This window comes from Drosophila suzukii, chromosome 3 (assembly GCF_043229965.1).
Source record: "Drosophila suzukii chromosome 3, CBGP_Dsuzu_IsoJpt1.0, whole genome shotgun sequence".
Taxonomy (NCBI): Eukaryota; Metazoa; Arthropoda; class Insecta; order Diptera; family Drosophilidae; genus Drosophila; species Drosophila suzukii.
The window spans coordinates 17134196-17159509 of NC_092082.1; the positions used below are offsets into that span (position 1 = coordinate 17134196).

Genomic DNA, 25314 nt, shown 5'->3' on the forward strand with positions numbered 1-25314 from the left:
TTGAACATTCAAGTTAATATTAGATCAGGCACCAAAGATCAATATCAACTACTTTATTATTGGTCTTGCAAAGCAGAGTTACAACAAACGAGATTTGGCCTTGCGAATACGCTTTCTCGACTTTGATTCTCTCTTGGTTTCCTTTTGCTTTGTCTTACATTTGGCAATTTTGGGATAGTCACATCGCGAAGATGCGGTGTTGAAATGCAAACCAGTGGGGCAGTCCATCACCAAGAACACCATGTTGCTGCACAGCATAAACTTGCCACAATCACTCCGATGGGCTACGAGTGAGTTTTGCTTTTCATCTGAACATACTCCTCCTGTTAAGGCAGCTCCATCCAACATTTTGGTTTCCTGCGAAGTAACTAAACACTTTGCTTCTGAATCCTTCATGCAAATTCGTTGCGTTGGACTAAAATGTTGTTGACCAGAACAAGAGCGAAGATGGGGTTTCCTCGACTTGCAGACAAAGTATTCCTGACAGGATCCCTTCTTTGTAAGCATTACTCCATCCCTCTTGCCAGCACACATTCTATCTGTCATATCCAAAAGCCCTTTATCCTGTCCGGAGGGTCGATGATTTTTCACTGGCTTGACAGTAACTGGTGGATCAGTCATAACGATCATTTCCCCATCATCTTCTTCACTTTCGCCACTAAATGTCTTTTCACTGTCCCTATCGTTTCCTTCGAAAATACATTCCACTTTATCGGGATCGTCGCAGTGCAAAGTCAATGGATTAAACAGGGTATTCGGTTCACAAGTCCCGATCACAGCTTTTCCATCTGCACACACATAGTATCCTCTGCAAGTTCCAAACATCGGCAAAAGTCCACCATTTTTACCCTCGCATAGAGACGTCTTGAAAGCAAATCCGTTCTTTGAAAGAAACTTTGTTATTTTTGATATTTTTAATGAGGTTTTTCAACATACTTGTAATACAGCTAAAGTACATTCTTGAAATATGAATATTCCCCAAAGCAGTCCGAATACCTTCATTTTGTCTGATGCTATCGAGTGTTTTGTCGAACTGAAACTTTCCATTCATAGAGCTGCGCTTTTATAGACTATCTCGTGTGGGAAATTTGCATGATTTACCAAAATGTAAAGTGTTAACATTCGATTTTATCGGTCAAAAAAGATAGGTGCACGCGTACGAGTACTGTCTATATTTTTACCCTTGCAGAGGGTATTATGATTTCAGTCAGAAGTTAGCAACGCAGTTTCCGTTACTTTTATCAAAATCGGACGACTATTTTAAGGAATTTGGAATTAAGTTGAATAAAAATCTGACGAATTTTTTTTAGGAACTTAGAATTAAATTTAATACAAATCGGACGACTCTAGCACATAGCTGTTAAAGAAACGGTCAGGAAATAAAGAAATAATTATTTTTAAAAAAGTTTTGCTTTGTTATATTACGAATTTAATTTTACACAAATATCACTGAAGCTAGCAACAATCCTTAAGAATTTAACATGGTGTTACTAACATTGATTATTTCTTATAACTGCAAGGGTATAAAAACTTCGGCCTGCCAAAGTTAACTTCCGCTCTTGTTTCTTACTGAGAATTGATAAGAGTTCATATAAAACATATGTAACGTCTGAACAAAAGATACATTTATGGTTGTGTACGTGTGCCAGGGGTAATGTTCGCAGCCTAAGAAAGAACAATCATGAAATAAAATTATGAATGTATGTTTATCAATTTTCTTATTTGATGTTAATGTCTGCAATGTTAAATGGTAAGCAACATTACAAATTCTTGGTTTCAACAAATTATTCAGTTGAAAAACTTAAGCAAATAACATGATTTAGTTAGTCCAGATATTTTATTTATACGGTTTTAAGTTTCATTTATATACCTTTATGATGAAAAACATCACCAATATAACTTTATCTAACGAAGCCTAAAAGTAGGTAAGGTATATCAGACAATGAATGCGAATGTAAAATACCCAGTTCGCTGTTGAAAACTTTACCGCTGAACTTTTTTCGTATCACTGAAATTAATTTAAGCGAAAACAGGAGGGGAAAGATGTTTATCATCGCTCATTATTAATAAGCTGTTGTCTATTTTCTTGACCAATACGTATGTTGATATTTTCTCAAAGCTTCTAAAACAATGTTATCATTCTTATTAGTCATTATCAGCGGAAAAATATAATCGTTTGATTGGTAGCCCTCTAACAGCTATTACTAAGAAAATGAGATCACATTTCAGTTAACTTAAAGACGTGAACATAACCACACGAAGTTTTCAAAAAATATTTATAAAAGAGCCTACAATGAAAGGTTTTTAAATTTTTTAAACATAATGTAAACCAAACCGTAAACCTAAAAAACATTTATTTTTATTCGTAGAGTGTGCTGTGTTACTATTAATTACTTGGCTTTTGGGAACCCCAATCTGTGAAGCTAGTGTGGAGTCCCCATCGAGTCGTGGGTTCCATTATAGTGGATGGAATACTGTTAATCAAGAGTGCCTAACATCTTCAGAAACCGATACCTCCTTTTGCCAATCCTTATCAAATGGATTTTATAAATATCCCTATGACTGCAGCGCTTATATATCATGCAATAATTCATGCGCTGATTTAGAGTACTGCCCCGGTGGTAAACTTTTCAACAGTCCTCTCGATATTTGCGATACACCCGAAGCTGTCGTCTGCGATCCATTGCCATATCCAACACCTCCAACTACCGAATTACCACCGAATAATCCTTGTGAGGATATACAAAACAACACTTTACTGCCCTCGGCTGAAAATTGTAATGAGTTCTTCGTGTGCGTGAATCAGCGAACTGAGCTTTACCACTGTCCCGCCGATATGCTTTTCAATCCCGATTGGAAAATTTGTGATGATAAGGATAATGTGCGTTGCTATAGCGACCTTACTACCCAAGATCCGTTGGATCCAACACCGACTACCGAGGCGTCTTTTACGAAGTGCGAGGGTCAAAAAATAGGAACTTCCTTTCCGGATACCCAAAACTGCCAGCAATACTATTACTGCTGGGGTAACAACTCTTATATTATCTTACCTTGCCCCGTTGACAATTGGTTTAATCCAATGAGCGGTAATTGCGGTCCCAATATTTCACCAGAAGCTTGCCGGGCAGTTCTAACAACCACAACTTCTATTATTACGACATCACCTTCAACTACAGTTGCGCCGACATCAAAGGAAGATAATGAGGAAAATCCCTGTGCAGATCAAGAGCTCGGTACCAGCTTCCCATTGAAATCCGACTGCCAGTCGTACCTTTTGTGCCTCAATAATGGCCAATCGACGACGGCAAGGTGTCCAACAAATGCCTGGTTTGATCCAAAAACGGGGGATTGTGGTCCAAATGTTTCTCCCACCGCTTGTCTTGAGTCCTTAGCAACTACCACGCATGCTCCCACAACCGAGGATTCGAATGATCCTTGTGCGGATAAGGAATTGGGAGTCTCATACCCCCTGGTGACAAACTGCCAGCAATATATTCTGTGCATGGGAAATGGAGAGTCCAACGTGGCCAATTGCATTTATAACGCCTGGTATGATCCAAAAACCGGTAATTGTGGCCCTGATGTTTCTCCAACAGCGTGTAAGGAAACTGTAGTTTCCACCGATACCCCCACAACTCAAGCCACATCTCCTCTCACAACACCTTCGTCCACCTGGCATACAACTTTATCTACGCCTAATCCGGAAGAAATAACCACCTTACCTCCGGATATTTCAGGTATCTGCTCTGGACAACGTGATGGCTATTATGCCAAGTATCCGGAGGACTGCAGCAAATACATAGTGTGTGCAAGTCCAGTTCCTATAGCATTTTACTGCCAGGAGGACTTGTTCTTCAACGAGGGTCTTCAGAAATGCGTAGAATGGGAATCGAGTGATTGTCCAAATGGGGAGACTACTACATCATCGCCTGGACTTACGACTCCGAACCCAGATTCTTCAATATGCTTTAATAACGCTGGAAATAATTTGCCGTACCCAGAAAATTGCCAATGGTTTATAAGCTGCGTAGATGACTCCTCCTACATGATGGGTATTTGTAGCAGTGAGGAGTTCTTCGATCCGTTGACTAGTAAATGTGGCCCTAACGTCTCAGCGGAAGCCTGTCGGGAAACTTACACCACTTTGGTTACGGAAACCACGGAATACTTATCAACGATGACAACCCAAAGTACCCAAAGTACTGCAGGTCCTGTAACAGATCCTTGTGAAGGAGCTCCTGATGGAAAACTAGTTCCCTATCCGGACGACTGCACCAAATTTATACAATGTGTCCAACCCAACCCAATTGTCTATAACTGTCGCGAAGGTCAGGAGTTCAGTGCCTCTTTGGAAAGATGTATGGCCCCGTGGTTTGCAAATTGTTCTATTCCAGCTACAACTACCCCTACCATTCCTATAACAACAACAACAACTACCATATCACCCTCACCGGACAGCTTCTGTACGGATAAAGCTGAAGGATCAGTGGTCCCCTATCCCAGAAACTGCAGCAAGTACATAGTCTGTCAGTATCCCATTCCGGTTGGTTACGCTTGTCCCGAGGGCGAGCAGTTCAATCCTACGGTTTTGACCTGTATGGATCCTCAGTTGGCGGGATGCAATGCCTTCCGCCTTTTTCCATTTAACTTGTCAACAAAAGCTGATTCCCAAGACTCAAGCTCTTCTCTTTGGCAGTCTATTAAAATGATTGAAAGTTTTTTTGTAGATTTTTAATGCAAATTATCTGAACTGTATGTTTTTATAAAAATAATTATTAAAATGTTGTAACTTCATGACTTTCGCTTGGTGGTTTTTAGATTTCGTTCCACTAAGGGGACTGGGTACAACCAGAGCTCGATACAGTGCAGGAAAGTTGTCCTGGATTCCAATACAAGTTGCCTGGACAGGTGAGCACAGTCACAGTTGGTCCGCAATGGATGAACTTCTTGCAGTCTGCGGGATAGGGAATGTACGCATTGGAAACACTGTTTTTGCACAAAGACTGTACATCAATTGGTAGGTAGTTCGAATCCGTTGGAGTCCAGGTTTCAGTTGGCGGAGTGGCAGCAGTGGGTGTAGGATCGTAGGGTGGCAATGGCACAGGTACAAGGGAGTCCTGACAATTGGCATACTGTGGGGCTACGCAGCGTTGATACAATGAGCTCCACTGAAAGTTTGACTCACACCGAAGGACACGGGTCTCGTAAAATCGACTACAGTCTCCGGGAAATGGACTGTATTTCACATCATCGCTGGTATTTGGATCATCTGAATTGCAGTTGGAGTACTCCTTATAGTCGCATCGATAGGTTGTCTGGCTCCAGTACAAATTAGCTGGGCACTGGTGCTCAAAGGCCTGCCCCCTTTGGCATGTGTAGTATTTGCGACAGTCGTTGGGATACGGCAACATCACAAGATGATTGGGATCGTCGTACGGTGGGCATTTTTCAAACAAAGGAGGCGAAACGGTAGCTATGGGCTGTATATAACGATTTCTTAGATAATGTCGATTTCAATCTGTTGAAATACTTACCGCACCAATATTGTACTCCTCACTGTCAACTGTTGACAAGGCAGCCACTAAGACTACGGATAAGAAAACAGATCCTAGCCACACTGAGAAAGGTTGGGTTTAATAATGTTTAAAAGTTAATTGTTTTTCACACTTGTCTTACTTTTGTTTGAATCCAGTGAAACCGAACTGAAAAGTGAATGCTAGGCCTAGGTGCAAGCCCTTTTATACCACAATATGCTGTGAATCTTTATCAAGTTGAAGTACTTAGCTTTTGTTTATCGTACAACATTCTGCTTAAGCAAAGAATGGCAGTTCTTATGAACAGCACACTATGGAGTTTAAGATAAACCATGCAATAAAATGGAAGGATCGTTAGTTCTTGACTGGCTGAAATAATTTTTGAAACATATTCTTTTTAATTTTCTTCAATTTAAGTTTTTACATTTCAGAATTTATGATTTTGATCGTATACCTAAGGCTTTGGTTTACAGACACTTTAGAGGTATTATTATTCTTACGCGTTATTTTCTCTTCCACTTGACCAGTCAAGCGTATCTTCATTATCAAGGACAGATGTGATATGAAAGCTGATAATTCAACTTCCCCTGAATCTAAAGAAGCGTAATCAATTTGTCAATAATGTGTATTTGTTTAACAACGATATATAAGAACAAAATCGAACGGGTAATGAGTGTCAGATTAACTGGTGATTTTCCGCGAAACAATAAAAAAGTAATACTTACTAACGATATTTTTTTATACTACCATAACATTCTGAATTTTTTCAGTGGCCCAACCATTTTGGCTGACTATCTCACTATGTTTGTTGCTCTGTGGCTTTTGCATGGCACAAAGTGTGGTAAGAGAGGCTGTTCCTTATGACTGCCATAGATTTTATGAAACCCGATTGCTGACCTGTCCTCCGGAATTTCATTGGAACTCGAAACTGCAACGATGCGATCTGCAAACTACCGCTGATTGTTCCTCCACCAGTGCGGTGCCAAATTGGAGTAAGCCCATACAAATCGCACCTATTCCCATTCCGGCACCGGTCAAAAAACCAGAATTCAACAATCTTTCCCAAGTTTGTAAAGAAAAACTCGGGCAGTTAATAGCTTTCTCGGGTGACTGTACACGCTTCATTGTTTGCGATTATCTGCCCTTTGTGAAGTCCTGTCCGCAGTACCTCTACTGGAACTCTTACCTACTAACCTGCGATAAAATTTGTGTTTAATATACCATCCAAAAGACCATCCCACAACCAGTTTTTAATAAAGAAATCATATAAACAACTTTTTTTTTTGTGATTTGTTATTAAATATTAATTACAGTGGCAAATCGTACAAAATATTTAAGAAATGACAGTGAAATCTAAAATTACATGCGAAAAACACTTAAATGCTTTGGGTCAAGCTGCATCAAAATACAAATTGGTGTTTGTAGATGGCAGTTGGTTAAGCTGTTCTACAATTGAGCCCCTTTGGAACTGATCTATTATTTATAATATAGCTGGCGCATGGGGGTTTTAAAATATGACCCCCTAGCACTTGCCATTGGTAGGTGCCTTGGGCCGGCAGATTTTGTTCCTTCCATTGGGACCGTAAACAATGTTGCAGGAAAAGGTGAAGTAGCCGCAAGTCGAGGACTTTGTATAGTATGTGGACTGGAAGTTCTTGTTCTCCTGGGGAGGACTCTTGCTGTTGTCCATGCTGCCGGTCACCGACTTGGTGACGGTGACATAACTGTCCGGAGCACGTCGAATCGGCTTGTCACCTCGAACCGGACCCTCTTCTTTGGCATCGGGAGTAATCTCCACCCTACTGGGAGTTGGCAACTCCAGAGCCTTGGTGTGGAACTTCTTTTCCACATTGACGGTGCCACGGAATCCTGGTGGTACGGCTTCGGTGGTCGAAGGTTCAGTATGGGTGATGACCTTACCGTTCTGCTTTTGGACCACTTGGAACTTATCACTTGATCCCGGTGCCACGACCGCCTTTTGACTTTGCGAGGGCGATGACTGTTCGTAGACCTTGGGCTTCGGAGTCGGTTCTAGTTGCCTAACAATGCTATCCGACTTGGGGCTTTCCTCTATTTTCACTGGTTTCTCGTTGTAGTACTCATCGTCATCGTATTCCTCGGTATCGTCCTCGTAATGAATGGGCTCCGGCTGGTCTACCTTGCTTTCAGCCTGCTCAGCTTCTTTGGGCTTGTTTGACTTTAACTGGACTTCTGGCACACTGTCGGATTCCTCAGTGAGCGATGGTCCACTGTAGACAGTATCAGCACGATCAGTAACTCTAAAAGTTTAGAAAATTTAAAAAAATATATAAAAATTTGCGATTGAATAATGTGCAAAGTTTATTTTTTTCGGAAATTCTTCAGTCTATTTAAAAAAGCTATTACAAAAACTTAAGGACTTACAATATCTCGTACTCCACTTGTAAATAAATGCTTTTGTCAAGGTTTTTGAAGATTTATTCTTTTAAAAATTACAAAAACATAAATTTGACAATTCTATAAATAATAAATAAGGTTTGTTTACCTAGAGATTGACAAGAGATTGTACATTTTCTGAAAGCTGGTATAACCTAAAAGGGTTAGCAAATTAAGGTCACATTAAATAAAAAACCTGCCCTTAAAAACTCCAAAAACTAAAGATTGATTTCAAACAAAAATTTAAAACATTTTCTGCCAAATTTAAAAGCGTCTTATAACTTTCAAGAACGAATTCGTACGTATTAAAATAAATAGTGATTTTTGGTTATTTAAGTGTGGAGCTACTCACGCATTGCCATTGTTGCCGAACTGACTGATGGTGTTAAAGAGTTCCCGGTTTTGTTCCCTGTAAGTCGCCACCTGCTCCTTGGTTCCAGACGCGGATTGTGCAGCACCATGGTACGAAACGCCAAAGCTGAAATACGAACCCCATTATAAGGCCCTTCTTGTACTACCAATCTTAGATTTTACTACCTGGAGGTTCCGTGAATCTGGGAGCTACTCTGACTTGAGTGGGTGCCAGATGAGGAGGAGGCCTGGCCACCCCCATTGGCCGCTGGCGGATTGGCCTCCTGACCGGGACGGAAGCCAATCTGTGCTTGGGATGACGTTTGTCCAGGTCCGCTAGACTGGGCGTCCGCCAGACCGCCCTTGTCGTTGGCGTGCACCTCGCTCTGGCTCTGTTGGATGATGCCACCGCTCTGCGATGAGGCCTTGGTGCCGCCGTCCTTGGCCACCTGCACCTGGGCCTGCGACTGGGCTGGACCTCCTGATCCCTGCGACTGACTCACGGCGCCATCGGCGTTTCCGGTGACCTGGGCACTGGCCGCGCGATCCGCATCCGATGTCATCGCACTGGCGCTAAAGGTTCCGCCCGAACTGTATGTTCCAGAAACCTGGGTCTTGGCCGTGCCTCCGTTCTTCTGGCCCTGAGCACTCGCCGAAGCCTGTCCATCGCCAATAGTAGATTCGGCTTGGGAGTAGGCGTCATCAGCTCCACCAGCGCCTACAGGAACTGCAATACCTTTGATTAATAACTTTGTCTAAGTGCTTTAAACTTCGTCAGGTACTTACCAACTCCACCAGTGCCTCCAACACCACCAGTGCCTCCAGCACCACCAGTGCCTCCAACACCACCAGTGCCTCCCACACCACCAGAAACAACTCCTGTGCCATCTGTGTAGCGTCCAGGTGCTCCAACTTGACCTGTCTGGGTTCCATACCCTGGCTGACCAACTCCAGGGCCTGTCGTACTGGCAATTCCAGGCTGAGATCCGTATCCCGGTTGGCTGCCTGCTCCTGGCTGAATTCCATATCCAGCCAATCCACCTACTCCGGGTTGTCCGCCTCCGACTCCTGACTGTCCACCAACTCCAGGTTGAGATCCGTATCCTGTTTGAACGCCTCCGACTCCTGGTTGAGTTCCATATCCTGGCAATCCACCAACACCAGGTTGAGTCCCAAAGCCTGGCTGTCCGCCACCAACTCCTATCTGACCACCCACTCCGGGCTGAGTTCCGTATCCTGGAGATCCACCAACTCCAGGTTGAGTTCCGAAGCCAGGTTGTCCTCCGCCGACTCCAGTTTGTCCACCCACTCCAGGTTGAGATCCGTATCCTGTTTGAACGCCTCCGACTCCTGGTTGAGTTCCATATCCTAGCGATCCACCAACTCCAGGTTGAGTTCCGATGCCTGGCTGTCCGCCACCAACTCCTGTCTGACCACCCACTCCTGTCTGTCGTCCGTATCCTGGAGATCCACCAACTCCAGGTTGAGATCCGTACCCTGGTTGAACGCCTCCGACTCCTGGTTGAGTTCCATATCCTGGCGATCCACCAACTCCTGGCTGTCCGCCACCAACTCCTATCTGACCACCCACTCCGGGCTGAGTTCCGTATCCTGGAGATCCACCAACTCCAGGTTGAGTTCCGAAGCCAGGTTGTCTTCCGCCGACTCCAGTGTGTCCACCCACTCCAGGTTGAGATCCGTACCCTGGTTGAACGCCTCCGACTCCTGGTTGAGTTCCATATCCTGGCGATCCACCAACTCCTGGCTGTCCGCCACCAACTCCTGTCTGACCACCCACTCCTGACTGAGGTCCGTATCCAGGAGATGCACCAACTCCTGGTTGAGTTCCGTATCCTGGTTGAACGCCTCCGACTCCTGGTTGAGTTCCATATCCTGGCGATCCACCAACTCCTGGCTGTCCGCCACCAACTCCTGTCTGACCACCCACTCCTGTCTGACGTCCGTATCCTGGAGATCCACCAACTCCAGGCTGAGTTCCGAAGCCTGGTTGTCCGCCACCAACTCCTGTCTGACCACCCACTCCAGGCTGAGGTCCGTATCCTGGAGATCCACCTACTCCAGGTTGAGTTCCGTATCCTGGATAAACGCCTCCGACTCCTGGTTGAGTTCCATATCCTGGCGATCCACCAACTCCTGGCTGTCCGCCACCAACTCCTGTCTGACCACCCACTCCTGACTGAGGTCCGTATCCAGGAGATACACCAACTCCTGGTTGAGTTCCGTATCCTGGTTGAACGCCTCCGACTCCTGGTTGAGTTCCATATCCTGGAGATCCACCAACTCCAGGTTGAGCTCCATACCATGGTTGTTCTCCGCCAACTCCCGTTTGTCCACCCACTCCTGGCTGAGTTCTATATCCAGGTTGACCGCTTCCGACTCCTGTCTGTCCACCAACTCCAGGTTGAGTTCCATATCCATATCCAGATAACTTGCCAAGCGGACCTTCCAGTGTGGGTTGTCCGCCTCCGATTCCTGTCTGGCCACTAACACCAGGTTGAGAGCCAAAACCTGGTTGTCCTCCACCGACTCCTGTCTGTCCGCCAACTCCAGGCTGACTTCCGTATACTGGTTGTCCTCCACTGACTCCTGTCTGTCCTCCAACTCCAGGCTGACTTCCGTATCCTGGATGTCCTCCACCGACTCCTGTCTGTCCGCCAACTCCAGGCTGACTTCCGTATACTGGTTGTCCTCCACTGACTCCTGTCTGTCCGCCTACTCCAGGCTGACTTCCGTATCCTGGTTGTCCTCCACTGACTCCTGTCTGTCCTCCAACTCCAGGCTGACTTCCGTATCCTGGATGTCCTCCACTGACTCCTGTCTGTCCGCCTACTCCAGGCTGACTTCCGTATACTGGTTGTCCTCCACTGACTCCTGTCTGTCCTCCAACTCCAGGCTGACTTCCGTATCCTGGATGTCCTCCACTGACTCCCGTCTGTCCGCCAACTCCAGGCTGACTTCCGTATACTGGTTGTCCTCCACTGACTCCTGTCTGTCCTCCAACTCCAGGCTGACTTCCGTATATTGGTTGTCCTCCACTGACTCCTGTCTGTCCTCCAACTCCAGGCTGACTTCCGTATCCTGGATGTCCTCCACTGACTCCTGTCTGTCCGCCTACTCCAGGCTGACTTCCGTATCCTGGTTGTCCTCCACCGACTCCTGTCTGTCCGCCAACTCCAGGATGACTTCCGTATACTGGTTGTCCTCCACTGACTCCTGTCTGTCCTCCAACTCCAGGCTGACTTCCGTATCCTGGATGTCCTCCACCGACTCCTGTCTGTCCGCCAACTCCAGGCTGACTTCCGTATACTGGTTGTCCTCCACTGACTCCTGTCTGTCCGCCTACTCCAGGCTGACTTCCGTATCCTGGTTGTCCTCCACCGACTCCTGTCTGTCCGCCAACTCCAGGCTGACTTCCGTATACTGGTTGTCCTCCACTGACTCCTGTCTGTCCTCCAACTCCAGGCTGACTTCCGTATCCTGGATGTCCTTCACTGACTCCTGTCTGTCCGCCTACTCCAGGCTGACTTTCGTATCCTGGTTGTCCTCCACCGACTCCTGTCTGTCCGCCAACTCCAGGCTGACTTCCGTATCCTGGTTGTCCTCCACCGACTCCTGTCTGCCCGCCAACTCCAGGCTGACTTCCGTATCCTGGTTGTCCTCCACCGACTCCTGTCTGTCCGCCAACTCCAGGCTGACTTCCGTATCCTGGATGTCCTCCACTGACTCCCGTCTGTCCGCCTACTCCAGGCTGACTTCCGTATCCTGGTTGTCCTCCACCGACTCCTGTCTGTCCGCCAACTCCAGGCTGACTTCCGTATACTGGTTGTCCTCCACTGACTCCTGTCTGTCCTCCAACTCCAGGCTGACTTCCGTATCCTGGATGTCCTTCACTGACTCCTGTCTGTCCGCCTACTCCAGGCTGACTTCCGTATCCTGGTTGTCCTCCACCGACTCCTGTCTGTCCTCCAACTCCAGGCTGACTTCCGTATCCTGGATGTCCTCCACTGACTCCCGTCTGTCCGCCAACTCCAGGCTGACTTCCGTATACTGGTTGTCCTCCACTGACTCCTGTCTGTCCTCCAACTCCAGGCTGACTTCCGTATCCTGGATGTCCTTCACTGACACCTGTCTGTCCGCCTACTCCAGGCTGACTTCCGTATCCTGGTTGTCCTCCACCGACTCCTGTCTGTCCGCCAACTCCAGGCTGACTTCCGTATCCTGGTTGTCCTCCACCGACTCCTGTCTGCCCGCCAACTCCAGGCTGACTTCCGTATCCTGGTAGTGCGCCACCGATTCCTGTCTGTCCGCCTACTCCAGGTTGAGCTCCGTATCCAGGCTGAGAGCCACCAACACCCTGTTGTCCGCCACTTCCTGGCTGTCCTCCAATTCCGAGCTGACCACCAATTCCTGGTTGTCCTCCCACTCCCACTCCTCCTAGGGTACCTGCATTAGAAATAAGGAAATTGGTAATAATCAGATTTTGTGTACATATAATAAGGATGACGTTCTACCTTGACCTGCACCGGGTAGGCTTATAATTGAATCGGGTCTGCCGCCTCCAGCCGACCCACTTGCATCCAGAATTCTACCGGAGGAAGGGTAATCCGTTTGGTAGCCAGAACACCCGTTGCAGTCTCCGGACGAGAACTGACTTTGAGCCTGACCCATTCCATGGGTGCCAGCTGAAATGGTTTAAGTTCGGTCAATAGGGTGACTATAGAAGATAATCGAACCGAACTTACTGACAGTTGAGCGTGATCCATTTTCGTTGGCCTCCGCCTCGGCCTTTCCATCCTGTTCGGGCTTACCGAAATTTAAGTACTGAGACTGGGTTTGTCCCCTTGAACTAACATAGATAGTTTTTACTTTTCAAGGCTTAAATATTTTCGAAAATCACTTACTAGCCTTTGCCGCTTCTTTTATCTCTATGCAAATCGGTCAGACCAGTAACCTCATCTTCGATTGTTGACACATTTTCCTGAAAGTTATTGAATCGATTTAAGTTCAATGCTAATGCCAGCCTTATCGTAAAGCATTCGACATGTGTCTGCAAGTGTCCCCAATTCGATGCTGGTTCTAAAACTGACCTTGGTCAAATTAGGTCTTATCGCCTACAATTCGAGCCGAGTTCAATTGCATTGAACTACCCTAGTTCCATTCAGCCAGTGACACAGGCAAGCACACAAACGCGAATTCTTGTGATTCATTAACAATTCGGAAACTTACGATGGCAGCTCCATTTGCGCTTGCCACTAGAAGCACAGCGCCAAGTAGCAGGCCCAAGCGAATGGGCAACATTTCAATAAATCAAACTCTGAATCCAATTGAAATGCGTCGACGTCGTCGCAGCACAGCCAGCAAACTGTAAGATGAAATTAAATTGTATTATCAACACATCATATACGTGCGTGTTATTGTTAGTTTATACTCCTTCTCTGTGTTTTCTTGTCCGTCACTTTCAGGGGTTATCACTTTTCTTTTAAATGAGCACGCACGATGCTGTTAGATGCCAAAAAAGCAATCGATCTTAAGATGTATTTCAGTTTTAGAAATGATGTAATCACTAAGGCTGATTAGTTTTTATTAATACTTTTTAAAAATAAATGCTTCCGTGCTTGAAGCTTGTCTTGGGAATGGGAAAACAATTAAAAGGAATTCAATAGATATTATCCTTTTATTATCTCTCACTTTTAAGTTTTGTCACTTTCATTTTTTTTGTTTAGCTTTTTTTAATTAAACAAATGTTCGTCCTTAAAGGATATCTTGAATAAGTACACATGCCATAAAAGGATAAGGATAATAGATTTTTTATCGTTACACCATTTTCGATTATTTCATATATTAAAATAATAAGCTTTTTAAACTTATTTTAACAGTCACAGCACAGCACAAACTTTAAGAGACACATTTTTCTGAAGTTAAAATTCAAAAACGGATTCTACAATAACTTTGAGCAGATCACTGTTGTTAAGTTGGATTATCTTAATCCGTCTTTAAGTTTATTTCTGAATTTATCCTTTACCCACAGAATTATAAGTCCTTGCTTCGGAGTATATTCCTTGAGCACATACTTCTTCGCCTGTGTGTTATAGGATTCCAAGGGAGATTTTCCGATTTGCTTCCGATCGCGACAACTGCTGGATTGCGAATAACACTGGGCTGTCCGAGCCTCAAAACTCTAGAGCTTGAGCAGAACTCAAATTCATTGAAGGCGAGCAATTTTCAATACATTTGCATTTAGCCAGCGGCAGCATGAATATTTATGTAGGATCCACACCAGCACAGAGTGCTGGTATCTGTGAGTCGGATCGAGGCACATAGAGCCCCGAGCTTGGGACTCGTTGCCAGTGCCATTCATTCGAGTGTCTATTCCATTACATATCAGCGCTTTGATCGTGTCAATCGATCACTTGGTCGCCTGGCTATGGAAGGGGCGGCACTGACGTCCCCTTCGACAAATGAGTTTCTGGGGGCATTACAACATCAGAGTCTTCGCCAACGGATGGGGGACTCTTTTGACCCATTTTAAGGAAATGTTCTGGCATTTATTAGCATATAAAGATACTCAATTGTATATCTCTTGGCTCAATTTTTAAGTGTGTCCCTGCCCCCGACTCATTTTGGTCTCTTTGAGTCTCTTGAACGGCTAATCCATTTAGTTTTCGATTTCCCAATCCCCTTATGTATATATACAAATCAAAAATTGGCGGAAGTAATTCACTTTGATAACCTTTGAGACCAAAAATTGGCTTTAGCTTTCTGGTTAGACTGTCCATCGTCATATCTATATATAGAGCAGCCTCTACAAGCCCCCATTCAATGTTGAGTTCGGCTATATGCTCTTATCTGCTGAAAGCTTCTATGAAACCATGTGTCAATTTAAGCACTCAAGCATTAAATTTCCATTTTAAAGTCCCATCGTCTGTATGGGGTGTGTTTCAAGGCTAGTAATATTTTTAATTGAAACCTAGTTTGATAAGATCTTCAAAAAGCCTATGAATTTTAAGAAGCAAGTATTAGGGCTTTAGTATACCCATTGATTAAGTCTACCAGCTACTTTATTATCATACTAAAATATGAATATTTGCTTTATTTTTTTTATTTTGTTTTATTAGACTATTAGAATAATATGACAAAGGCAAAAGTCCTCTGACAGCTTTTTGTAAATTGGGATATTCTTTTTATTTATCCATTTATAGGGTACAATAAAGTAACAAAGTGCCTAAGTCTGTTGAAATAAATTTGCATGCATCCGAAAAGCAAATCTATGTAGAACATCTTCAAAACCTAATGAAATTGAAACGATTCTGTGCATATATATTTTTTTGCAACATATAAATATATCAACATGTAACCGGACATTAGGTCTGTTTACTAGGAATGTTTACATTTCGTATTTAATAACTGTAAGGGTTATCCGTAATAAGGAAAAACAGCCTTCACCGTCGAGTTCTGTTTAGCAACTTAATTTATTCTAAAATGTATTCTTTTCAGTAGGTAACATGAAATTATTATTCTAGTCTTATCGCTGGCTTGTTTAGTCGTAACATGGGAAAACATACACGTGAGGGAGTGAGAACAAGATTTGATTTTTGGTCCGCCCTAGTGTTCATGCTTGAACAATAACTATTTAATACATTTGTTATTTGTAAACAGAACGTAATCCTAACAGAATAAATATATTTATAACACTTTTACTATTTATTTCGCCTGCCTATTTTGTTGGTTTCAGTTAGTTGTTGGCGAAGAAGATACCTGCAATGATTCTGTAACAAAAACATTAGAATTATAACAATGATATTACAATAGAACTTACAGTTAAGTGCAGAACCGCTGTGACTTTTCGCACACATTACTAATGGGGTTCCAGTAAAGCCCTGCATCACAACTCATCACAATACCTCTCAAACCGAAGCATTTGATGTACTTTGAGCAATCGTTTTGATAAACATCAAAATTCATACCCACTGCGCAGGAAATCGATTCACTTGCTCGTAGATTGTTGCAGTATTTATTTGACCAATCGCAGACTTTTATCTCAGGGTTCCAGTACAAAGGATCGGGGCATTTGCGCTCAAATGCCTCGCCGTTACTACATTGAAAATATTTGGTACAGTCGGTTGGGTGAGCTAGAAAATCCACACCAGGGCCGCAAATATTTTCCTCTGGATTCGAGCTCTCATCATTATTGTAGCAAGCACTTGGATCTCCACAGCAATATAATTTCTGGTAGTCCCAATAAAGATTACCTGGGCAGTCCATAATTAATTCGTTTCCATTACTACATTGGATGAATTTATGACAATTCGTTGGATGGGGTATATATTGATACCCACTACTGCAAGAAGGCAGAGGTTTATTTGAATTCGTGGTGGCAGGGAAAGAAGTGGTTGCGGACCCAGTGCTTGTGGAACTTGAAAAAGACGGTGTCGAACTGCTCGTCGTATCGCCTGTTGCTGTGGTATTTTTATCCGGATTCGGTGTAGAACCCTCAATCGTGGTGCTTTCTCCTGGATTCTTTGTAGGGCTTATGTCCGCTGTAGTATTTTCTTCTGGTCCTTTAGTAGAAACTTGATTAGTTGTACTGCTTTCAGCAGGAAGCAAAGTTGAATCGTCAACCGTAGTGCTGTCTTTATTAGTAGTAATCTCATTTGCAGTAGTACTTTCTTCTGGCGACGTTGAATACTGTTTTGTTGTGCTGTCTTTAGGTGTAGCTGTAGAAGTTTCGTTTGGAAGCTTTGTAACATCCTCTATGGTAGAGCTATCTTCTGGTGTATTCTTTGTAGTGTTTTGGTCTGGAACAGTTGTAGCATCCGCGCTAGTGGTGCTATCTTCAGGATCAGTCGTTAAGTCCTGGGTAGCTGTGGTAGTTTCGTCAGGAATCGGTGTTGAATCCTCTACGGTAGAGTCTTCTCCAGATCCAGCTGTAGTGCTTTTATCAGGAACAGTTGTAGCTTCCTCGATAGTGGAGCTATCTTCAGGAGTTGAGTCCTGGGCAGCTGTAGTAGTTTCTTCAGGAATCGGGGTTGAATCCTCTACGGTAGTGTCATTCCCAGATCCAGCTGTAGTGTTTTCATCAGTAATTGTTGTAGCATCCTTGATGGTGGTGCTATCTTCAGGAGTTAAGTCTTTTGCCTCTGTGGTTGATTCGTCAGGAATCGGTGATGAATCCTCTACTGTAGTATCATCTTCAAATCCAGCTGTAGTGTTTTTGTCAGGAGCAGTTGTAGCATCCTCGATAGTGGTGGTATCTTCAGGAGTTGAGTCCTGGGAAGCTGTGGTAATTTCGTCAGGAATCGCTGTTGAATCCTCTACGGTAGTGTCATCTTCAGATCCAGCTGTAGTGTTTTCGTCAGGAGCAGTTGTAGCATCCTCGACAGTGGTGGTATATTCAGGAGTGGTAGCTGTGGTAGTTTCCTCAGGAATCGGTTTTGAATCCTCTACGCTAGTATCATCTCCAGATCCAGCTGTAGTGCTTTCATCAGGAGCAGTTGTAGCATCCTCGATCGTGGTGGTATCTTCAGGAGTGGTAGCTGTGGTAGTTTTGTCAGGAATCGATGTTGAATCCTCTACGCTAGTATCATCTCCAGATCCAGCTGTAGTGTTTTCATCAGGAGCAGTTGGAGCGTCCTCGATAGTAGTGCTATCCTCAGGAGTTGAGTCATGGCCAGCTGTGGTAGTTTCGTCAGGAATCGGTGTTGAATCCTCTACGGTAGTGTCATCTCCAGATCCAGCTGTAGTGTTTTCGTCAGAAACAGTTGTAGCATTCTCGTTAGTGGTGCCATCTTCTGGAGTTGAGTCCTGGTCAGCTGTGGTAGTTTCGTCGGGAATCGGTGTTGAATCCTCTACGGTAGTGTCATTTCCAGATCCAGATGTAGTGTTTTCGTTAGGAACAGTTGTAGCATCCTCGATAGTGGTGCTATCTTCAGGAGTTGGGTCCTGGGCAGCTGTAGTAGTTTCTTCAGGAATCGGTGTTGAATCCTCTACGGTAGTATCATCACCAGATCCAGCTGTAGTGTTTTCATCAGGAACAGTGGTAGCATCCTCGATAGTGGTGCTATCTTCAGGAGTTGAGTCCTGGGCAGTTGTAGTAGTTTCGTCAGGAATCGCAGTTGTATCCTCTACGGTAGTATCATGTCCAGGAATCGGTGTTGAATCCTCTACGGTAGTGGCATCTCCAGATCCAGATGTAGTGTTTTCGTCAGGAACAGTTGTAGCATCCTCGATAGTGGTACTATCTTCAGGAATTAAGTCTTGTGCAGCTGTAGTAGTTTCTTCAGGAATCGGTGTTGAATCTTCTACGGTAGTATCATCACCAGATCCAGATGTAGCGTTTTCATCAGGAACAGTTGTATCATCCTCGATAGTGGTGCTATCTTCAGGAGTTGAGTCCTGGGCAGCTGTAGTAGTTTCTTCAGGAATCGGTGTTGAATCCTCTACGGTAGTATCATCAACAGATCCAGCTGTAGTGTTTTCATCAGGAACAGTTGTAGCATCCTCGATAGTGGTGGTATCTTCAGGACTTGAGTCCTGGGCAGCTGTAGTAGTTTCTTCAGGAATCGGTGTTGAATCCTCTACGGTAGTGGGCTCTCCAGATCCAGCTGTAGTGTTTTCATCAGGAACAGTTGTAGCATCCTCGATAGTGGTGCTATCTTCAGGAGTTGAGTCCTGGGCAACTGTAGTAGTTTCTTCAGGAATCGGTGTTGAATCCTCTACGGAAGTATCATCTCCAGATCCAGCTGTAGTGTTTTCATCAGGAACAGTTGTAGCATCCTCGATAGTGGTGCTATCTTTAGGAGTTGAGTCCTGGCCAGCTGTAGTAGTTTCTTCAGGAATCACTGTTGAATCCTCTACGGTAGTATCATCACCAGATCCAGCTGTAGTGTTTTCATCAGGAACAGTTGTAGCATCCTCGATAGTGGTGGTATCTTCAGGAGTTGAGTCCTGGGCAGCTGTAGTAGTTTCTTCAGGAATCGGTGTTGAATCCTCTACGGTAGTATCATCTCCAGATCCAGCTGTAGTGCTTTCATCAGGAATAGTTGTAGCATCCTCGATAGTGGTGCTATCCTCAGGAGTTGAGTCCTGGCCAGCTGTGGTAGTTTCGTCGGGAATCGGTGTTGAATCCTCTACGGTAGTGTCATCATCAGGTCCAGCTGTGGTGTTTTCGTCAGGAGCAGTTGTAGCATCCTCGATAGTGGTGCTATCCTCAGGAGTTGAGTCCTGGCCAGCTGTAGTAGTTTCTTCAGGAATCGGTGTTGAATCCTGTACGGTAGTATCATCACCAGATCCAGCTGTAGTGTTTTCATCAGGAACAGTTGTAGCATCCTCGATAGTGGTGCTATCTTCAGGAGTTGAGTCCTGGCCAGCTGTAGTAGTTTCTTCAGGAATCGGTGTTGAATCCTCTACGGTAGTATCATCACCAGATCCAGCTGTAGTGTTTTCATCAGGAAAAGTTGTAGCATCCTCGATAGTGGTGCTATCTTCAGGTCTTGAGTCCTGGCCAGCTGTAGTAGTTTCTTCAGGAATCGGTGTTGAATCCTCTACGGTAGTATCATCACCAGATCCAGCTGTAGTGTTTTCATCAGGAACAGTTGTAGCATCCTCGATAGTGGTGCTATCTTCAGGAGTTGAGTCCTGGGCAGCTGTGGTAGTTTCGTCAGGAATCGCTGTTGAATCCTCTACTGTAGTATCATCTTCAGGTCCAGCTGTGGTGTTTTCGTCAGGAGCAGTTGTAGCATCCTCGATAGTGGTGCTATCCTCAGGAGTTGAGTCCTGGCCAGCTGTAGTAGTTTCTTCAGGAATCGGTGTTGAATCCTGTACGGTAGTATCATCACCAGATCCAGCTGTAGTGTTTTCATCAGGAACAGTTGTAGCATCCTCGATAGTGGTGCTATCTTCAGGAGTTGAGTCCTGGGCAGCTGTGGTAGTTTCGTCAGGAATCGCTGTTGAATCCTCTACTGTAGTATCATATCCAGATCCAGCTGAAGTGTTTTCATCAGGAACAGTTGTAGCATCCTCGATAGTGGTGCTATCTTCAGGACTTGAGTCCTGGCCAGCTGTAGTAGTTTCTTCAGGAATCGGTGTTGAATCCTCTACGGTAGTATCAACACCAGATCCAGCTGTACTGTTTTCATCAGGAACAGTTGTAGCATTCTCGATAGAGGTGGTATCTTCAGGAGTTGAGTCCTGGGCAGTTGTAGTAGTTTCTTCAGGAATCGGTGTTGAATCCTCTACGGTAGTATCATCTCCAGATCCAGCTGTAGTGTTTTCATCAGGAACAGTTGTAGCATCCTCGATAGTGGTGCTATCTTCAGGAGTCATGGCAGCTGTGGTAGTTTCGTCAGGAATCGCTGTTGTATCCTCTACGGTAGTATCATCTCCAGATCCAGCTGTAGTGTTTTCATCAGGAATAGTTGTAGCATCCTCGATAGTTGTGCTATCTTCAGGAGTTGAGTCCTGGCCAGCTGTGGTAGTTTCGTCGGGAATCGGTGTTGAATCCTCTGCGGTAGTGTCATCTTCAGATCCAGCTGTGGTGTTTTCGTCAGGAGCAGTTGTAGCATCCTCGATAGTGGTGCTATCCTCAGGAGTTGAGTCCTGGCCAGCTGTAGTAGTTTCTTCAGGAATCGGTGTTGAGTCCTCTACGGTAGTATCATCTCCAGATCCAGATGTAGTGTTTTCGTCAGGAACAGTTGTAGCATCCTCGATAGTGGTGCTATCTTCAGGAGTTGTGTCCTGGCCAGCTGTGGTAGTTTCGTCGGGAATCGGTGTTGAATCCTCTGCGGTAGTGTCATCTTCAGATCCAGCTGTAGTGTTTTCATCAGGAACAGTTGTAGCATCCTCGATAGTGGTGCTATCTTCAGGAGTTGAGTCCTGGCCAGCTGTGGTAGTTTCTTTAGGAATCGGTGTTGAATCCTCTACGGTAGTGTCATCTCCAGATCCAGATGTAGTGTTTTCGTCAGGAACAGTTGTAGCATCCTCGATAGTGGTGCTATCTTCAGGAATTGCGTCCTGGGCAGCTGTAGTAGTTTCGTCAGGAATCGCTGTTGAATCCTCTACGGTAGTATCATCACCAGATCCAGCTGTAGTGTTTTCATCAGGAACAGTTGTAGCATCCTCGATAGTGGTGCTATCTTCAGGAGTTGAGTCCTGGGCAGCCGTAGTAGTTTCTTCAGGAATCGCTGTTGAATCCTCTACGGTAGTATCATCACCAGATCCAGCTGTAGTGTTTTCATCAGGAACAGTGGTAGTATCCTCGATTGTGGTGCTATCTTCAGGAGTTGAGTCCTGGGCAGCTGTAGTAGTTTCTTCAGGAATCGCTGTTGAATCCTCTACGGTAGTATCATCACCAGATCCAGCTGTAGTGTTTTCATCAGGAACAGTTGTAGCATACTCGATAGTGGTGCTATCCTCAGGAGTTGAGTCCTGGGCAGCTGTGGTAGTTTCGTCAGGAATCGCTGTTGAATCCTCTACGGTAGTATCATCTCCAGATCCAGCTGTAGTGTTTTCATCAGGAACAGTTGTAGCCTCCTCGATAGTGGTGCTATCCTCAGGAGTTGAGTCCTGGCCAGCTGTAGTAGTTTCTTCAGGAATCGCTGTTGAATCCTCTACGGTAGTATCATCACCAGATCCAGCTGTAGTGTTTTCATCAGGAACAGTTGTAGCATCCTCGATAGTGGTGCTATCTTCAGGAGTTGAGTCCTGGGCAGCCGTAGTAGTTTCTTCAGGAATCGCTGTTGAATCCTCTACGGTAGCATCATCACCAGATCCAGCTGTAGTGTTTTCATCAGGAACAGTGGTAGTATCCTCGATTGTGGTGCTATCTTCAGGAGTTGAGTCCTGGGCAGCTGTAGTAGTTTCTTCAGGAATCGCTGTTGAATCCTCTACGGTAGTATCATCACCAGATCCAGCTGTAGTGTTTTTATCAGGAACAGTTGTAGCATCCTCGATAGTGGTGCTATCCTCAGGAGTTGAGTCCTGGCCAGCTGTAGTAGTTTCTTCAGGAATCGGTGTTGAATCCTCTACGGTAGTATCATCACCAGATCCAGCTGTAGTGTTTTCATCAGGAACGGTTGTAGCATCCTCGATAGTGGTGCTATCTTCAGGAGTTGAGTCCTGGGCAGCTGTAGTAGTTTCTTCAGGAATCGCTGTTGAATCCTCTACGGTAGTATCATCACCAGATCCAGCTGTAGTGTTTTCATCAGGAACAGTGGTAGCATCCTCGATAGTGGTGGTATCTTCAGGAGTTGAGTCCTGGGCAGCTGTAGTAGTTTCTTTAGGAATCGGTGTTGAATCCTCTACGTTAGAATCATCTCCAGATCCAGCTGTAGTGTTTTCATCAGGAACAGTTGTAGCATCCTCGATAGTGGTGGTATCTTCAGGAGTTGAGTCCTGGGCAGCTGTGGTAGTTTCGTCAGGAATCGCTGTTGAATCCTCTACGGTAGTATCATCTCCAGATCCAGCTGTAGTGTTTTCATCAGGAACAGTAGTAGCATCCTCGATAGTGGTGCTATCCTCAGGAGTTGAGTCCTGGCCAGCTGTGGTAGTTTCGTCGGGAATCGGTGTTGAATCCTCTACGGTAGTGTCATCTTCAGATCCAGCTGTGTTGTTTTTGTCAGGAGCAGTTATAGCATCCTCGATAGTGGTGCTATCCTCAGGAGTTGAGTCCTGGCCAGCTGTAGTAGTTTCTTCAGGAATCGGTGTTGAATCCTGTACGGTAGTATCATTTCCAGATCCAGCTGTAGTGTTTTCATCAGGAACAGTTGTAGCATCCTCGATAGTGGTGGTATTTTCAGGAGTTGAGTCCTTGGCGGCTGTAGTAGTTTCTTCAGGAATCGGTGTTGAATCCTCTACGGTAGTATCATCACCAGATCCAGCTGTATTGTTTTCATCAGGAACAGTTGTAGCATCCTCGACAGTGGTGCTATCTTCAGGAGTTAAGTCCTGGCCAGCTGTGGTAGTTTCGTCGGGAATCGGTGTTGAATCCTCTACGGTAGTGTCATCTTTAGATCCAGCTGTGGTGTTTTCATCGGGAGCAGTTGTAGCATCCTCGATAGCTGTGCTATCTTCAGGCGTTGAGTCCTGGGCAGCTGTGGTAGTTTCTTCAGGAACAGTTGTACCATCCTCGATAGTGGTGCTATCTTCAGGAGTTGAGTCCTGGCCAGCTGTGGTAGTTTCGTCGGGAATCGGTGTTAAATCCTCTACGGTAGTGTCATCTTTAGATCCAGCTGTAGTGTTTTCATCAGGAACAGTTGTAGCATCCTCGATAGTGGTGCTATCCTCAGGAGTTGAGTCCTGGGCAGCTGTGGTAGTTTCGTCAGGAATCGCTGTTGAATCCTCTACGGTAGTATCATCTCCAGATCCAGCTGTAGTGTTTTCATCAGGAACAGTTGTAGCCTCCTCGATAGTGGTGCTATCCTCAGGAGTTGAGTCCTGGCCAGCTGTAGTAGTTTCTTCAGGAATCGCTGTTGAATCCTCTACGGTAGTATCATCACCAGATCCAGCTGTGGTGTTTTCATCAGGAGCAGTTGTAGCATCCTCGATAGTGGTGCTATCTTCATGCGTTGAGTCCTGGGCAGCTGTGGTAGTTTCTTCAGGAGTCGGTGTTGAATCCTCTACGGTAGTATCATTTCCAGATCCAGCTGTAGTGTTTTCATCAGGAACAGTTGTAGCATCCTCGATAGTGGTGCTATCTTCAGGAGTTGAGTCCTGTGCAGCTGTGGTAGTTTCTTCAGGAATCGGTGTTGAATCCTGTACGGTAGTATCATCACCAGATCCAGCTGTAGTGTTTTCATCAGGAACAGTTGTAGTATCCTCGATAGTGGTGCTATCCTCAGGAGTTGAGTCTTGGCCAGCTGTGGTAGTTTCGTCGGGAATCGGTGTTGAATCCTCTACGGTAGTGTCATCTTCAGATCCAGCTGTGGTGTTGTCGTCAGGAGCAGTTATAGCATCCTCGATAGTGGTGCTATCCTCAGGAGTTGAGTCCTGGCCAGCTGTAGTAGTTTCTTCAGGAATCGGTGTTGAATCCTCTACGGTAGTATCATCACCAGATCCAGCTGTGGTGTTTTCATCAGGAACAGTTGTAGCATCCTCGACAGTGGTGCTATCCTCAGGAGTTGAGTCCTGGCCAGCTGTGGTAGTTTCGTCGGGAATCGGTGTTAAATCCTCTACGGTAGTGTCATCTTCAGATCCAGCTATGGTGTTTTCATCAGGAGCAGTTGTAGCATCCTCGATAGTGGTGCTATCTTCATGCGTTGAGTCCTGGGCAGCTGTGGTAGTTTCTTCAGGGGTCGGTGTTGAATCCTCTACGGTAGTATCATTTCCAGATCCAGCAGTAGTGTTTTCATCAGGAACAGTTGTAGCACCCTCGATAGTGGTGCTATCTTCAGGAGTTGAGTCCTGGCCAGCTGTGGTAGTTTCGTCGGGAATCGGTGTTAAATCCTCTACGGTAGTGTCATCTTCAGATCCAGCTGTGGTGTTTTCGTCAGGAGCAGTTGTAGCATCCTCGATAGTGGTACTATCTTCAGGCGTTGAGTCCTGGGCAGTTGTGGTAGTTTCGTCAGGACTTGGTGGTGAGTCCTGTACGGTAGTGTCACCTTCAGTTCCGTCTGCTTTTGTCAAATTGTAGACTGTTGTTGCGATTGTTAACCTTTGTGACCCGTCATTGTATTTATGTGATTGGTAACGATTAAATTTTTGGGTTGGCAAAACTTTATTAAACGAATCACTTATAGTTAGGCCATTATCATTTCGATAACTCCGTTTGTGTAATGTTGCTTTATTTTCAGCTTTTATCTGCACTATTAGTACCACTGTTAACACATTGAATATAATATAATGACTTAAGGATTTATTTGTTTTCATCGCGGCCGATTTACGTTTGAGCTTTACAGAGGCATTTGGCTAACTGACACCTTAGCTCGGTGCATTCATATTTATAACCCCAATTGAAGCTCATTCGCCATCTTATCTGTTCTTTTTTGCGAAGCCCGTTATC

General features: G+C 45.0%; 4 protein-coding genes across 4 annotated transcripts; 2 read left to right on the top strand and 2 right to left on the bottom strand.

Moving 5' to 3' along the window:
* On the bottom strand, positions 1–25250 carry prc (collagen IV-like protein pericardin). The gene is given in 10 exon segments (XM_070996862.1): positions 1–882; positions 937–1033; positions 7061–7813; positions 8302–8427; positions 8487–9027; positions 9087–12764; positions 12833–13003; positions 13064–13167; positions 13223–13299; positions 16146–25250. Coding segments are annotated over 10 exon segments (15456 nt in total). The 3' UTR covers positions 1–78.
* LOC108014647 (mucin-2) lies at positions 2249–4794 on the top strand. Its single transcript, XM_065864473.2, has 2 exons — positions 2249–2300; positions 2370–4794. The coding sequence occupies exons 1-2, from the start codon at positions 2294–2296 to the stop codon at positions 4733–4735; spliced, it is 2373 nt and encodes a 790-aa protein (XP_065720545.2). The 5' UTR covers positions 2249–2293; the 3' UTR covers positions 4736–4794.
* Positions 4760–5642, bottom strand: LOC108014648 (uncharacterized). Its single transcript, XM_017080810.4, has 2 exons — positions 5535–5642; positions 4760–5480 (listed from the first exon to the last, which is right to left on the bottom strand). Exon 2 carries the CDS (start codon positions 5409–5411, stop codon positions 4830–4832), a length of 582 nt encoding a protein of 193 aa, XP_016936299.4. The 5' UTR covers positions 5412–5480; positions 5535–5642; the 3' UTR covers positions 4760–4829.
* LOC108014673 (uncharacterized) lies at positions 6213–6770 on the top strand. The gene has a single exon (XM_017080839.4). It carries the CDS (start codon positions 6361–6363, stop codon positions 6748–6750), a length of 390 nt encoding a protein of 129 aa, XP_016936328.3. The 5' UTR covers positions 6213–6360; the 3' UTR covers positions 6751–6770.
* Positions 25251–25314: the final 64 nt, after the last annotated feature.

Excerpts from the sequence above, each read along its gene's own strand:
- LOC108014648 (XM_017080810.4), bottom strand. The coding sequence starts at position 5,411 with ATGTTGCCGTATCCCAACGACTGTCGCAAATACTACACATGCCAAAGG.
- LOC108014673 (XM_017080839.4), top strand. The coding sequence starts at position 6,361 with ATGGCACAAAGTGTGGTAAGAGAGGCTGTTCCTTATGACTGCCATAGA.